This window comes from Peromyscus leucopus, chromosome 9 (genome assembly GCF_004664715.2).
Source record: "Peromyscus leucopus breed LL Stock chromosome 9, UCI_PerLeu_2.1, whole genome shotgun sequence".
Taxonomy (NCBI): domain Eukaryota; kingdom Metazoa; phylum Chordata; class Mammalia; order Rodentia; family Cricetidae; genus Peromyscus; species Peromyscus leucopus.
The window spans coordinates 91,383,787-91,400,860 of NC_051070.1; the positions used below are offsets into that span (position 1 = coordinate 91,383,787).

The following is a 17,074-nucleotide window of genomic DNA, read 5'->3' on the forward strand; positions in this document are numbered from 1 at the left end:
TTAGAGTCCCCGGCTGATTTTATAAGGCAACTGTTACTAGCTACCTAGTTTTAAATAAGCACAATGATCCAGCTTGAGACATTTTATTAAATATTTTCAGATGTTGAACTCTACCTTGAAGGATAAAAATGCATTTAAAAAATACACATACACCAAACACATTCTCTTTGTGTGGAGAAATATGAGTGAGACATGAATTAACATTGAAAAGCAAAGCATTTCACAAAGCTGAAGTATCTCACAACGACAACAAGCTGAGCCCAGTAAGCCGTGCGGCTTTCCACCACCCTGCCAATGGCGACAGTCAGCCTGTTGATGTCTACGGTTTAGGGTCTGCTTCCATGGTACTCTCTTGAGCTTCATCCACTTCTGACAGCTTGTCATCATCTGTAAGAAGATATAAACCCTCATTCAACGTCGCCTAGATTTTACGCCCAGTGCACGCATGCACAGTTGTATTTCGCATTAGCAGCTACATTTAAAGCAAAGATGGTGAGTGACAAGCGAGGCTGTGAACGGCTCAACAGTAACAGCAGGCACACCCGCCCTGCTGAGCCTAGGACTCGGGCAGCTCCTGGGACCCACAAGGGAAGAGGAGAATTCACTTCTACACTGTCCTCTCCTCTACACCCACGCCACAACTATGCATGCAACCCTCTCCCCAAAACACACACACACAAATGTGATACCGTTTTAAAAGGCTGATTCAGTTATTCTTACTTATTACTGAGGATATAAAATTTGTGTGATAAATTCCATTAAAAACAAACAAAACAAAATCTAGGTCTTAGCCTGATTTTTTAAGAAAATAATCAGACATCAGGGAACACAGAAAATTCCAGTTGGTTATAGTCACAAGAAAGATCAAGTCTTCAAAAATCTTGGCGTACCCTACTTGCTAGCCATGTAGGCAGTCTAACATACTGATGGCTTGCAGTACCTTGGCCAGGAAACACTCCTCATCACCCCTTAGGTTTTCTTACTAGACACGTATGCGAAGCACAGACTACAACGTTACCGCTCTTCTGCATGCATCCAGAAGGTTGACAAAGGAGCGTTTTCTAACGCCATCCAGCTATACCACTAGACTCTGGAGGAAGACTCTTTAGGCAAAGCATTCTTCTAAAGACACATACCCTGATCATTTAAAATCTTCATAGGAAATAATTTTGAAATGGTGTTTTACTTACTCTCCAATGTTTGTTGAAGTTCGTGGATGGTACTAAGAAGAACATGGAATTGTTTCCGTCTCAATTCCAGCTGTGTTAAGAAGGAAACAACTTATATAAGTTGGTTTACATACACACACACACACACACACACACACACACACACACACGATAATGGATATATTCAAATACCTTATCTTCAACACTTTCTTTAATATGTGAGAGATGCTCCAATTCTTTGCCCAGAGCCTCTAGCTCCCTGTGGGGGAAACAACAACACAATGTTATATTTTGCTATTTAAGGGAAGAGAACTTATATACTATTTGGGCCACTAAATAATACTCTGAAAAGGGTTTTGAGAGATGACTCAGCAGTTAGAGCACCTGCTTCTCTTTCAGAGGACCCAGGTTCTACTCTCAGCACCCACATGGTGGTTCTCAACTGTCTGTAATTCTAGTCACAGGGATCTGACACCCTCTTTTGGCCACTACGGACATCAGGCATGCAAGTGGTTCATAGACACGCATGCAGACACAGCATCCATAACACGTAAAAGTAAAAAAAGAAAAGAATAAGGAGTCTAACTCCTGTGGTAAGATTTTAGAAACTGAGAATGATTTCTGATCTCCTAAACTGTACTGTATTTATTGCAACTATACTTTTAGATACAAATTTTAATATGACATAAAAATATAGTTATATAGAATAAAACCCATGAACAGATATATTTTGCACACCAACTTCAGTTTTTATTTTGGTAAAGAAAGAACAACTCAGCCATGAACCTGACTCCCAGTCTTTTCTGTCTCACACCTATTTCTCTGCTCTACTTCCCACTCAGATACCCCAAGTATCATTGTAATTTCTTTTAGATACATCTATTTATATCTCTAAATAATATACAGTATTAGTACATAACATTTGAGAGAGAGTTTCTAATTTTCATTGTATATGTTTCATAAACTGAAATTCTTTAAATGTCTTTTTTACTGTTTGTCTTGAGCTGTTATAAAAATGTGTATCTAGCATAGTTTGTACTGGTATTCAGTCTTCTGTTATAGCACTAGTATAGAGTACGCATATCCATTTCCTCTGAGCTAGTGACACTGGAGAGAGACGAGAATCTAGTCAAGCGGCCTAAGAATATGTAACACTGAAAATATGACCGGCCCTTCCTTCTGATGGATGCTGTGTGCTTCTCTGAAAATGAAATGTGCAGAGTAGATCTTCAACAGTTCTGGAGAAGCAGCTCCCTATGATGCTCTAAACTTACTTTAAGGTCTCATGCCTGTCTGGATGATGCTGAATCACTTTTGCCAAAGCATCATATTCTGAAAGACATGAAAATATTTGCCAAATTAATCAAAACAAAATGCATAAATGAAAAATATTCACTTTCCTAAGTAAAGACATGATAATAATGAGCCAGGCGAGGTGGCATAAGCACAGGGGAGGCAGAGACCAGTGGACCTATGTTAGTTCAAGGCTAGCCTGGTCTACAAAGCACATTCCAGGACAGCCAGGGATGTTACATAGAAAACCTGTCTCAAAAAACTAATAAATAAATAAGTAAATGAAATAAAAGGCGATGGTGATGGAGAGCACTGGCAATTCCCTTAATTCAATCATGATCACAATCATACATGACTTAACAGTGCTCCAAACAAGGATTTCATCTCTCACTTCTGGTTTTCCATTCATGTGACAAAATATAAGAGGTTGGAAGCAGTATAAATGAACTTGATATCACCACTGAATGACTGGCTTGGAAAGGATCTTATTAACTGTTTTTCACCACCCTCATCCAAACAAACAAACACAAACAGAAAAAACACCGAGGAAAATACATCCTTTTAGACCAGTGATGCTCAACCTATGGGTCTCAACCCCTTCTCGGGTGGCATATCAGGTATTTTTACACTACAATTCATAACTAGCAAAATTACAGTTACGAATGGCAATGAAATAAATTTATGGTTGGGGGTACCAAAACACAAGGGTCACAGTGTTAGTGTTAGAAAGGATGAAAACCACTAAGATCTAGTATCTAGATTATTCTTATGTTAGAAATTTCAGAAGCTGAAGTGATTTAAAATTCATGTTATTATTTCTGCTCCACTGAAATCTGTACATTAAATCATGTAGCTTCTGCTAACCTTTATTATAAAATTATAAATTAATTTTAAAACTTGTCCAAACAATGCACAAACATTTTAAATCACTTAGAATTGATGTTATTTTGTAAGTTATTTGCTATAGCTTTGTATTTGTATATTTGCTATAAATTAGCCACGGAAACTTCACCACACATCCTATAACTAGATGCAAAAACCACTTCTTCAAAGGGGGGATTAAAAGCCAGCCAGTGGTGGTGCACAACTCAAGTCCCAGCACATGGGAGGCAGACGTAGGAGGATCTCTGAGTTTGAGACCAGCCTGGTCTACAGAGTGAGTTCCAGGACAGCCAGAGCTACCCAGACAAACTCTGTCTCAGGAAAAGAAAAGGGAGTGTACTGGTGATGGTAGTAAAATACTGACTGATTAGCTCACTAAAACATGCAACTCATTGTTTTGGAACACAGCATATTAATTCAGTAAAACTGATTTTATTCTAAATAATCTTTTTGCATTATAAAACAATATATTTTCAGTATAAAATAAAACAGAAATGAAGAATCTAAGCCACAAAACCTCACCATCACCAAATAACTAACAATATTTTCTATTTCCATTTAGTTTTTCACAATGCTATCATAGTTATGGTTATCATCCATCTATGTATGTATGTATGTATGTATGTATGTATGTATGTATGTGTCTCTATCTATCTATCTATCTATCTATCTATCTATCTATCTATCTATCTATCTATCTACCTACCTACCGTTAAGTTTCCACTAGACCCAGACTTATCTAGAATTTGTAATCCTCTTGCCTTAGCCAAGTGATGAGATTTCAAGTATGTACCACCACGGACAGTTTAAACACTGCTCTTTATTTTTACTTCTTCCAACTTATATAACGGGAGGATCAATGTTCCTGCCATCAAAAATAATTTCTGAGGTTAGAAAGACAGCTTAGCAGTTAAAAGCATATACTATTATTTCACCCAAATTCAGTTCTCAGTTCATGTGCAGCTCACAACTGCCTCAACTCCAGAGATAAGATGGCCACTTCTGGCACCTGCACTCATGTGTACATAGACACATATAAAAAATTAAAATTATTTTCAAATATTTTATGAACCAGATGAAAACGATTCTAACTTTAAAAGACAAGAGATTAGAATAAAACTAAACTTTAATCTATCTTTAAACTATTTACATTTATTTTACTTTACTCCAGTGTATCTATGTATGTGGGATGGTGTGACACAGAGAGGGACTCAGCTCTCTCCTTCTACCACGTGGACCTCGGGGCTCAAACTCAGGTGGCCATAGGTGGTGGCAAGTGCTTTTGTCTAATGGGCCAACTTTCTGTCCCCTAAACTTGAACTTTTCTACTAGGTAATTTTGTAGATAATGTTCTTGCTTTGTGCTTAACAAAATGTTTAAATTCTTTTCCATTTTTTGAAAGTAGCTTCAGCCGGGCAGTGGTGGCACACACCTTTAATCCCAGCACTTGGGAGGTAGAGCCAGATGGATCTCTGTGAGTTTGAGGCCAACCTGGTCTACAGAGCAAGATCCAGGACAGGCTCCAAAACTACACAGAGAAACCCTGTCTCCAAAAACTGAAAAACCAAAAAAAAAAAAAAAAAAAAAAAAAAAAAGAAAGAAAGAAAGAAAGTAGTTTCATTAAATAAACACCTCAATGTGCTGCAGAGCTCACCTTTGTGGATTAACTGTAACACTGCTTAGGAAAAAGGATCTGAAGATAGGAAAAAAGTCTCAGAAATACTTGGGCAACCAATAAACTTAGCAAAATGAAATCTTTTTCAGCATACCTTGCCTTTTCTATTTTGAGTAACAGTTTTAAGAATTAAATATAATTGAGTCATTGTTTATAAACTGATTCACACTGCAGATTTTACTTTTCAATATTAAAAACTTCATGGAAATTGTACTCGGGAATAAAATATCTGCACAAAATCCTTCAAATCATTCTCACCTTGTCGATTTTTCCGTATTCGTTTTGCTTGAAGAATTTGCTTTTTACACTCAGCAATTTTTTCATGTGCTCCCGCAATACTACATTCTATACAAAAAGGTAGTTTTAAGAAGGTAATTATAATAATCTGTGCTTTTAAGTACAAGTTCCACAGATACCACAACAGACACTGACATTCTACAACACATAGTGCTCCTTTATTAATACCTGACACTGTGGCAGCGGCCATTTACCAGATCCTTTCTTACCACTGTAACTACCTAGACAGTTTTACTATAATGCAGATATTATCAGACAGCTTTTCCTTCAAACCACAAAAATACAATTATACAAAGAAAGATTATTTACCTATTTCTTTGTATATTTTTTCATAATTTTCCATTTCTCTGAGATTCATATCATATACCAGCAAAGTTTTGCCCATTGAAAATTCACATTGAGACAGAGTGCTCAGCATACGTTGGTACTGGCTATATCTAATGAAAAAGAAAGAGAATAAAAAAAACTGTAATCTAAATGAAACCAAGTTCTGACAATTATTTACTGTATTAAAGTTGCTTAGAACACCTGCCCTTGCCATTTGCTTTGTCAGCTATGGTGTTCTTGAACCTACACCCTGCTCTGCTTACAAAGGCAAGATGAAACAACTGCTCTCCTCGATACAGGCTCAGGCCAAGTGACCTGTGTGAACTATTTCAATCACCCTTAACAATACTGTGATTAGGAGTTTTCTTCAGAATTCTGGCCTCACAACTTTCCTCCTCTATACAGTCATTTAAGCTGAAAGTAAATGCAGAAAAAAAACTTCATAAAATTGATATGTAATCATTTTGCAGCAACTTATATATTATTAACTTATTTATTAACAAAAGAGAAACCTTCACTTAGAGATACTAAGCAAATATTGATTTGTGAAAAGCAATCAAACTATTAAGCCTGAGTTTAATCTTTATTTCTTCTTTGACTACTGAGCTTTCTGCACATAAAAGAATGCTTTTGATCAACCAAGAAGTGGCTGCACTGGCCAGAGAAGGTGAACAGAACTACTTAACATGGCCTTGATAAAACTCCCCCAGGACACTGGTACAGAAAGAGCAGTGGAAAAAGTACCCTTCCTCTTGGGATCCAGAGTTGCACCATTTAATGAAGCTTTTCACAAGGAGATTAATTCTCCGATCATCCCCAGCACCATCTCCATCAATCAGAAGACGCTTCCGTATGACTTCGTCTAGAGGAAAAAAGGATAAGTGAGAATTAAAACAACATTTCCTTCTGAGTAATTTTCGACAACCAGTATCACTACTCATTCGATCATTCTAAAGGAAATTATTGAAATACAAGTATATTTAATGCCACCAGCTGGGCTGACACTTAAAAGCAAGAAGGTAAAATTGGTAAATTTATTTGCATCTTGCCACAATTAAAAAAGTCTTTTTTTTTCCCTCAAAGAAAAGTGATTGTCTATGGCATGTCTGGCACTGTTCTAAGGGATGAGGTCACAGGTGAAACTCTGCCCCAGAATTGGCATTCTATGGGTTGTTGAAATTTTCAGTACAACAGAAAAGCTAAGCCAGTAACTGACAAGAGAACTACTTTTGAAAAAACCTGTCCAAACCAATGGTAGCCAGGACTGCACGAATCTCTAAGTGAGAGGCACTGACAGAAGAACAGACAGGGAGGTTCCTAGTGTGCATCATCACGTTAGAAAAGGGAGGACAGGTCAGAGAAAAAGGTCATGTTCTTGTTTGAGGCAGCACAGGCAGGCTGGCCTGGACTTCACTGTGCAGTCTCTGCCATCCATGTGACAGACAGGATGACAGGAGTACGCCACTACACCTGACTTCCATGTCTCATCTGTGCCCTAGCGCAAAGAGAAAATAGAATACAAAAGTAACGCAAATGGTGGAGGAACAAACTGGGGTCCACACCAGCTTGTGTGGTAGTTCTGAGCTAGAGTTCTTACTGGGACCAAATAATGCTGGGCCGTAATCAGAAAGACAAATGGAAATGGGAAAAAATCATTTCCATATACCAGATCTTATATGCCAGCTATATCATAACTTGGTAACAAAACTATTGGCAAGATGTTCAGAAAGTGTACCTACACACATTGTTAAACACGCAGGGACATGGACATAATCAACAATGCTTGAAATGGACACAGCTTCTGCCCCACAAGCATAGAATTTTTTTTTCCTTTTGGGTTTTGAGATAGGAGCTATCTCTGCAGCTATACAGCTTATTGTGAACCTCTGGCAGAGGCTGGAGTTATAGGTGTACACCATCATGCACAACATATGTAAGATGTTTTTAGCAGTGTTGTTTATAGTACAAAGACTGAAAATGCAAAACCCAAACAACCTCTTTAGATAATTAAAGAGAAGCAGAGTATGCTGCTGTCTAATGTGTAAGGAAATGTAAAAAAAAGTATGTGCAGACATGTATTCATGCATGCAGAAATTATCACTGGAAGGATTCACTGGTAATGGATGACATTCATGACTGTTTCTGATAAGGGGACTACAGAGATGAAAATTATTTTCTTAGATACCATTTTATTATTTTTTTGTTTGTTTTCTGGGTTTTCATTTTCTTTTTAATTAAATGCATTATATTTTGAATACAAATTTAAAGTATGAATAATTTCTGGAGAGCCTGCATGAATCAACAGCAAAGTCTTTGACAAGAGCTCTTGTGTGTATAGGCACAAGTACTTGTAAGCACAGGTGAAGTGGAGATGGGCCCAGTGTAGGACATCCTTAGGTAGACACTTTTAGAATGGGTTTCTCTGAAAGGCTGTTCAAGCTACAGATTCATCTGATTATTTAACTTTATTTCTCAAAAATAGTAAAGTTTTCAAGCTTTAATCACCAAACAATGTTATTTGAAGAGACCCAGATAATAGTCCTTTAAAAGATTAAAATGGTCTGGCAGTGGTGCCGCATGCCTTTAATTCTAGCACTCAGGAGGCAAAGGCAGGCAGATCTTTGTGAGTTCAAGGTCAGCCTGGTCTACAAAGTGAGTTCCACGACAGCCAGAACTGTTACATAGAGAAACTCTGTTCGAAAAACCAAAAAAGAGGTTAAAATACAGAATAATACATTTTTGACTGTAAGTGCTTGCGTGTGCAAACTCGTACAAACACATATACACACACATTTTGAGACAAGGTCTCACTTTGTAGTCCTGGCTCTCCTGAAACTTGCTATGTAGACCTTATTGGCCTCAAACTCCCAGCACATGAGAGACAGCAGTCTGCTTCTGTCAAGTGCTGGTAGTAAAGGCCACCTTGGGACTGGAGAGCTCAGTGGTTAAGAATGAGTATTGCTCTTCTGGAGGAGTAGCATTCAGTTCTCAGCACTCAAGTCTGACGGTTTGCAACCACCTGTCACCCTAGCTCCAGGGCTCTATCACTCCCTGACTCCTCCAGCACTTGTATTCATGAACACACGGGTGCACAAGCTCATGCACAAGCACACACATGAAGAATTAAAAAATAAATCTGAAAGTGTGTGCTAACATGCACGACAACTTTTTGACTGCTTAAATAGGACAAGAGGAGCAACCATTTTGTTCAGGAATCTGGAGGTAACAGTGCTGTTCAGATGCTTTCTCTCCTCTCTATTCTTCCCAGTTCTCCCCTTCTTCCTGGATGCTGGGGCTTCCTACTTTAGAGACCTGGGATGTCAAACGTAAATGCAATAGGAAACAGACAGGAGCTACCACCACAACTGATATCTTAAGCCAGTAACTAAAACAATTTAAACTATGTGTTGTGGTCATCCCAGGTGCACACTTTAAGACCTATGCATCTTTACATATGAATGCAGTACTCCAATTTGGAAAACATTCACAAGCCAAATAAACCAAATCAACAGCTCCCCACAACTTGACTTTCCTCCACAGCTCAGGCTGCCCTGAAAGTATGTAGTTCAGCCAGCCTGCAACTCACTCCTGCCTTGGCCTCCTAATTGCAGTTATAGGTGAGGTACCAATGATAGGCTTCAAGATTTTTTTTTTTTTTTGAGACAGAGTCTCTCTCTATGTAGTCTTGGTTGTCCTGGAACTCATTTGGCTGGTCTTGAACTCACAGAGATCACTCAATCTCTGCCTCTGGAGTGTTGGAATAAAAGGAGTGATGATGCCATGCCTAGCCTGACTTCCGTATTTTAAAATTGGGTTTGTGATGCATACAGAGGCCTTCTAAAGAGCACTGCTCCTATTAAACACTAACAAAGACTAGCGGCCCTTATTTTCATTGTCATAGCAACAAGTACTTGTACAAAAGGTGTGAGCAAAACTTGTACACAAGATATAAGTGTAAATTCTGAGGGTAGGAAGTCTTTCACTCTCAGTGCAGAAATATCATCCACATCAACACACACATTGAGGTGGCTGTGGTAGCTAAAAGAGTACACATTACTGATGAGTTGGGGGCAATCTGACGGGGTGGGATTTGAGTGGCTCTTTATTAATACTTCTCAAAATTTCTAATATAGGTTTCATTAGGCAGTATCAGATATAGTTAAACTAAAGAATGTCATTTACACACTGTTAACATTTTAATAATAAATGAAAAACATCCCAAATGTCTATAAGTGGGTGAACAAGCTGAACTTTGGTATAAGAACAGGATGGAGTATTATTAAGCTGGAAACAAAGAATGAGGAAGTACTTTTTGATATAGAGATAAATTAAGATACAAGACAAAGAATGTATAGTACGCCGTTATTCAAATAAAAATGAAGGTATATTTACATATGCATGTATTTGCATAGACACCCTGGAATGATATAAAAGAACAAATAAAGGGGGTTATCAAGAGAGGGGCCAATAAAAAAATGGAGGACAGACTAGAAGATGGAGAAACATATAGTTTGATTTGAGTACCTGAAGAGTACTCAAAATCTGGGAGCTATTCTGTTCTACAAGAAAGAATGCTAATAAAGTCTTTCCATTTCATGCCTCCCCAACAGGTAGGTAGAAAGCTGTGAGCTCTAGCAGAGTTGGGGGAATAGGTACATCAGAACCTTAAAGACTAGATGAGGAAGACAATGCAATCCAACAATACAAATGGTAATATGCAGGTTACATTGTGAGAGGCTGGTATTTGTTGGTAGATGCATGGGCAGAGCTATCTGGCAGAAGCAAGGCAACTGGGAAAAGCCCATAAGCAAGAAGGCTAGTCAGGAGGTTAGCAGGCCACATGCAGTTAGGAACTACTTGGCCTAAAAGGAGAATCACAGGTTTCAGAAGGCAGGTTAGGACTGAGCAGGTGGGATTGAGTGGGGAAACTAGTCTGGCACTGTAGAGGCTTCTTATCTACGCAGTCTCAGACCCTCCTTGCACTTCAGCCCTATTCCTCTTTAAGCACATTTTTTAAAGCTCTGGGCCAAAAGTCGAAACTTGGAGACAATGGTTTTAGTTGTGTACCTACCTAAAGTTTGCATATGAGATCAACTTGCAACTTCTGTAAACTAAGAATAAACTATGTAGTTTGTAGGACTGGTAAGAAGCATCTTGAAAACAAAAGTGAAAGAAAATAATGCCTGTCCATAGGAAAATGCCCAAAACACACTATCCTTTTCTTGTTAAATTTTTAACCCAGAGGAGATAGATGGCTCAGCAGTTAAGATCACTGACTGCTGTTCCAGAGGATCCGGGTTCAATTCCCAGGCCGTCCGGTGTCTGATCATGCCAGGATAAAGTTGAAAAAAAAATTTTTTTTTAACTCACAACTTTCAATGTCCTAAAACTTTACAGGAGTATATGAAGACAGTTATACAGATATTTGTCTATGTAGATACATGCTATGTATTTAAAATTTTGCCCAGTTATGATTGCTTGTCTCAAACTTAAAGCAAGGTCACAACATTCCTTTCTTAATGTTTTATGGACAGTTACTGCCTAGAAAACTAGACAAAAATTACTGCTACGACATATGCCTTGTAGTGTATACTCTAACAAAGAGAAAGGCTTGAGAATAGCTTCTCCTTAGTTTCTTAACATGTATGGCATGAGCATTTTTATTTTTAGCAACACCTAATCGTTTAGGTCTATACTGAACATATCTAAAACTTTTTTTTTTTTTTAGATAGGGTTTCTCTGTGTGTAGTCCTGGCTGGCAAACCAGGCCGGCCTCAGAGATCCTCCTGCCTACCTCCAGAGTGCCCAAGAAAGGTGTGCACCACCACCTCTGGGCTCCTAAAACATTTTCACTTCCTAAATTACCATGATTGAAGCCTTCTGTAAGTAATCTGGTTGCTTGTACTAATCCCACCAGGCCTTGGAGCCCATTCTATAAAAACAAATAAGCAAAAGCAATTTAGAAACTATTTTACTGATAGTAAATGAGGAGGAACTATGATCATACAAAGATAATGTTTACATAAATTCCTACTAGATTTATCATTATATTACCACCATTCAGGAGTTATTAAGGTGAATTACATATGCCCATTTGTTGCATTCCTCATGTCAGAACCCCTGTCCCCACCCTTCATGAGTTTAAAATCATTAGGATGATTTTTAAGGTCAACATACCAAGACTGTACATAAAGGGAGACAGAATGAGTAACCAAGGTAGTTGGACTCTCATCTGAGATACTTAAGTCCTGTTTAAACAAACTGTTGATGGCAAAACCAAAATTAATTTAAACAATTTTTAAGCCAGCCATGCCTACAATCCCAGTATTGCAAGCTAAAGCAGGATTGTCAACTGCATACTTTAAGGATAAAACTCCAATTCTGTTTCAAAAAACTATCTTAGCTAAAAAGAAATGATTGACTAGTTGAACCAGTCCACAGCCAATGGAGCAAGCGGGATGAATGTCTTGGCACTGGTGAACAAAGGTGCTGAGCGCTGGATCACTTGAAGTGGATGCTGTAGTAGCAAACACTTCTACAATGTTTACTCCCATCCGTCTCCGCTCACCGGGAAGTGTACTGGCTTAGTTAATAAACAGCCATTCAATTTCAAAGTGCTTCCATGAATTATCACACCGTATCCTTGAAGTGACCCCATAAAGTCTGTGCTATCATTGTCCATTTACAGATGACACGTGTCATCTTTGCCTTCACTGGAAAGTGTATACAATTACATTATTGTATAGTTCCATTATTCTGTCATATTGTCTATGAGCACTTTAAAATCATTTTAAATTTAATATGTATATGTCTATGAAAGCTGTTAAAGTCAAACAGCTCTATTAAATGAAACACAGAATCACATCTTACCTATTTTCTCACTTCCCATCTGTTGCTCTAGATATCAATATCTACTTAATGTTCTCTGTACTACAAAAAGGGTTCTAACACAATTTAACACACTTTAAAGTATCACCTACAACATATAAGCTGTTAGAATAATTTAAATTAACAGTGACATATCTTAACTCGTTTTCAGTTGGCCAAACCAAAAACGAGCTGCCCTACTAAGCCACTAACTCCCCAGGACCCCCTCACCCCATTTCCTCATCTATACAGCACAGTGCTGGGGATGTAGCTTACTCGACGCAAAGGGGCCTTAGTTCAATCCGACCAGCATACACACACACACACATACACACACACACAACGCACCTGATATCTATCTTCTAGGACCTCCCCACTCTCTAATTTCCTTCTGTACCTAGCACTTCATACTGGTTGACTGCTTACTTAGTACTTACTCAATTCAGTTTTCTTCCCCCAAAACAAGACAGGGAGGACAATCAGTACAGATACAGTTCTCCATGGGGAGTGAAGAAAAGGCTAGGAAAGTTAACTTCTGCATGTAGAGCTATTTACTGCATATAGCATGTGTTTGATTATTTCCAAAACAGCACTCCGAGGTAGATTTTATTAGTATCTTAATTTACAGAGAACAAAACTGATGCTCAAAGAAGCTAGGTACAAGGCCAGAAGCCGGCAGTTGTAAAGTGGGGTTCCTGTGCCCTCTAAGGATTAGGGGGCTGAAGTTGTAGATTTATAACTCATTGTTCCTTCCCTTCTCTCACCCAACAAATCCATCACTCCTTTGGAGCAAGGCACAAAATCATGCAGGTCAGATACACGAGATCGATCATCTTTGACATCCCACCACATCCGACCAGTCCTGACCAGTCCTGACATTCCACATGACTCTGCTCACTTATTCAATTCCCTTAGTTGGAGTGCTGGCCCCATTACCTTTCTAGCACCACTGCAGCAGGAGCTGCGATCAGAGCACACTGGCCAGGCAGAGATGCCTCAACAGTTAAGAGCACTGGCTGTTCTTCCAGGGATACGAGTTCACCTCCCAGCTCCACACCAGCTCACAACCATGTACTTTCAGCCCTACAAGGCTGGACACTCTTCTGGACTCCAGACACCAGACTCATGTGGTACACAAGCATACATGCAGGCAACACAAACACACACACACACACACACACACACACACACACTCACTCACTCACTCACAGTTAATATACAAGCTCAGGTTCTGGAACTTAGACCGCTGCAACTCTGAACAAGCTTCTTAATTTCTTTGGGTACCAGCTTCATCTATAAAACGGGGATACTTACAACACTGCTTGACCCATGCTATGAGTACTAAGTACTATATAAATGTTAATGAAGGGGAGAGTGATTTCAGCAATCCCCTTCTCCTGTGCTTTTTAAATGCAAAGCTGGGGCTGAGGACTTAGAGCAGGATGATGGTGGAAGCCACTTTCCTAATGATAGGAGCATGGGTTCTGCCCTCAGCATCGCAAATACTTCAATTAATTAAGTAGAAGCAGATCTGATCACATCACACTAATGTTTAAAACTTGGCCTGATGTGGTGGCAAGTACCTTTAGTCCCAGCACTCAGGAGGCAGAAACAGAGGGGTGGGGATCTCTGAGTTCCAGGCCAGCCTATCTCAAAAAATCCAAACCCCAAACCAAACCAAATCAAAAAACCTTCCAATGGCTTTCCCTGACCTTAAAAAATCATGGTGCTTAACTTTTTCTAAGTTCTAGCTAATTAGTACCTGACATGTTTAATTTCTTTCAGCATTTTGGGACTTGTACAAGTGGTTGGTCACTTGTAATTTCTGCCCTAATGTGCCTATTTATCCTCCAAAGGAAGCGGGGAAGGAAGTCTTTTCAAGTTTTCCAGTCACCAGTGGAAACGGATGGACAACAACCTCAGTTCAGTCCCCAGGACCCACGCGTGCAGGGTGGGCTGCTCGGGGGAACGGGTGAAGGGGGAGGGGGGACGGACCCAGAAAGAGCCAGCGCCGAGACACACAATAAACATACCGTCACCCGCCAGCCAGGCCTATTGAACGCTTACAGCCACACCAAACTGCAAACGGAGAGGAAACGGCGGCTTTGCCTGTTGGTTCTGGGCTGCAAACCGTAAGTAAAGCAGTGACTGGAAGTAAGGTACATGCCTACTGAATAAACGGAACCGGAATGAAATAAGGGTAAAATTCCTCTATTCATCCCCACCTAGACATTTCCTCCACCAGTCCTCAAATTTGGGCCTTTGGCTGTCCTCAGTTTCTCCACTGGGAACAGCCCCAAGCCACAGAAACCTTTCTACCAAAGTAGGTACCAGAGCCAGTTCTTGCTCCAGCTGCCCATCGCATCTGCCCACTTTCCCGGCGTCCTCTTATTTCAGCTCTCGGTCCAGGGACAACAACCGTGCACAGCCCAGCACCCCAATTCCTCCCGGCCCCCGAAGCCCCCTCGCACCCCGCCCTCCTTCGGCGGCGGCGGTCCGAGCCGCCGCTCCGAGCCCGGCCTCATGCCGCCGCCGGGCGCTTTACCTTGCAGGTCGCCCAGGTACACTTCCCGGCCGGCCCTCCACACGCCCCTGCTCCTCTGGGAGGCAGTGCCCAGCTCTGGGTCCTCGCTCCACCTCACCCCGAGCTCCAGCGCTGCCGGGGGCCCAGCGCCGGGCCTGCGGGCCCGCCCCAGCCCGGCCTGCGAAGCCCCCCAGGCGGCCCCCTCGGCGCACTGCATCTCCCGGGCCCCCCCGGGCTCCGCCAGCGGCCCCGCGCCGCTCCCCGCCGCGCGCCGCCCCGGGAGCCCCCACCCCCGCCGGCCGGGATCCCGGCGCTGCCCCGCGTCCCCGCACCCCGCGGCGGCCTCACCGTCAGTCACGGCTCCCATGGCGTGCGCGGCGGCGGCGGCGGCGGCGGCGGCGCGAGCTGAGGCGGCGGTTGGCGGCGGAGGTCAAACTCCCACAATGCAGCCGGGTAAACAGTCATGGAGGAGGAGGCGGCGGCGCCCGCGGCCGCCCTCTCCGACTCCTGAGCCGCGCCGCGCCGCCGCCGCCGCCGCGGGACCCGCGCTGCCCGCGCTCGCTGCTCTCCCGGGGCGCGGAGCGGCCGGCGGGTGAAGGGCGAGGCGGGCGGGCGGGCGGGCGGCCGGCGGCGGCTCGGCCCGCGCCCCACGCCGTCCCGCCCGGCCCGGCCCGCGCCCACAGGCCGCCCTGGAGGCCGCGGCCAGCCGCCAGGTGAGCTCCGGGCTGCGCGCGCTCGCGGGCCCCGCGCCCGCCGCTCCCAGGGACCGCCGCCCCACGGCCGCGGGGGGTCGCTCGCTGCGGTGGCACGGGGCCGCGGCGACTGCAGCCGAGTGGGCGCCCACGCGCGTCGCGGCTGGTCTCGAACCGGGGTCCCTCGGTTGGGCGCGGCAAGCCACCCTCCCCTCCTGCGTTCTGGCAGGTGCTGGGAAAGTGGGGGGTGGGGGGGGGAGAAGAAACTTGGCGACCTTTGGGAGGACTTTGCTCAGGACCAGGAGCTCAGTCCCCGCGGCCCTCGCCCCTCACCCAGTTCTCCCGCGCTGCTGGACTCCAGATGGGGTGCCTTCATTTCCATATTATCTTTGCTTTTCAAAAAATGCTTCTTAAAGGGAAGTTGAAAGTAGAAGGTGTTGGGGGAGGTGGCGCTGTTCACTAAAAATGTTGCTTGGGATGTAGAGGGCCCATTTCCGGAGCACACTGCACGTTTATTGTCATCTCTGCAGAAAAATCACCGATTCAACTTTGATGAGTGTCTCCTAAATGGAACCACGTAAGTGGTGAGAGACAAGCCCTGGTATTGTTGGAGGTTGATTTGACCTCCAACAGGATAGGTAGAGTTAACACTCCTATGCATGTTCGACTCTGGAACCCAGGTTTTCGTTGTTTTCCAGTTTTCGTGATCCCAAGGCCCTTGCATCTTCTGATCCTGCATAACGCAGTTGTGTGGGTGTCAATTTGGTTGTTCCGAGTTCTTTTCTGAAGTGGGGTCGGTGCATCTGCCCTGTGTTCCCTCAGTTCTTTAGCAGAGACTTGGGATCACTATATATGATAGTGAAGGGGTTTTAACCTCTAGGCAGAACTATGTATGTCAAATACATTACTGACTTTTGTCACAAGCATAACTGATCTCTTCTAAATGCTGAAGCTGCCATCCCTGACTTTTTGAAATAGTATTGGCCTATAAGCTGTTCATAACTTGGACTTTGGACCTGTTCATTTTCTTTCTTCCTTCCTTTCTCTCTCTCTCTCTTCCCCCCTTCCCCCTCCCTCCCCTCCCTCCCCCTCCCTTCCCTCCCTCCCCCCTCCCTCCTTTTCCTTTTTTTTTCAGAGACAGGGTTTCTCTGTGCAGTTTTAGAGCCTGTCCTGGATCTCGCTCTGTAGACCAGGCTGGGCTTGAACACACAGATATCCGCCTGTCTCTGTCTCCCCAGTGCTGGGATTAAAGGCGTGCGCCACCACCGCCTGGGGTAATCTTAAATTCATCAGGGCAGTGGTAGCCATGCCTTTAATCCCATCTGGGCTGGTGGGACTGTGAGTTGAG

The 17,074-nt window shown here is 42.6% G+C and overlaps 2 protein-coding genes across 8 annotated transcripts in view; one reads left to right on the plus strand and one right to left on the minus strand.

The window, feature by feature from the left end:
• Window positions 1-67: 67 nt before the first annotated feature.
• Thoc7 (THO complex 7) lies at window positions 68-16,261 on the minus strand. 6 transcript variants are annotated; one of them, XM_028894500.2, is made up of 8 exons: window positions 16,060-16,261; window positions 6,388-6,505; window positions 5,626-5,753; window positions 5,278-5,364; window positions 2,444-2,501; window positions 1,362-1,428; window positions 1,191-1,260; window positions 68-387 (listed from the first exon to the last, which is right to left on the minus strand). In XM_028894500.2, exons 1-8 carry the CDS (start codon window positions 16,106-16,108, stop codon window positions 320-322), a joined length of 645 nt encoding a protein of 214 aa, XP_028750333.1. In that variant the 5' UTR covers window positions 16,109-16,261; the 3' UTR covers window positions 68-319. The 6 variants fall into 6 exon arrangements, with proteins under 6 accessions (XP_028750333.1, XP_028750335.1, XP_028750331.1 ...); XM_028894502.2 differs by lacking the exon at window positions 16,060-16,261 and adding an exon at window positions 15,383-15,516; XM_028894498.2 differs by lacking the exon at window positions 16,060-16,261 and adding an exon at window positions 15,056-15,210.
• The window catches only part of Atxn7 (ataxin 7), a 162,550-nt gene continuing 161,169 nt past the window's right edge, over window positions 15,694-17,074 (plus strand). For both annotated transcript variants that reach the window (XM_028894492.2, XM_028894489.2), the window contains exon 1: window positions 15,694-15,747. The gene's annotated coding sequence lies outside the window, so the exon portion shown is untranslated. The remainder of the gene's footprint in view (window positions 15,748-17,074) is intronic.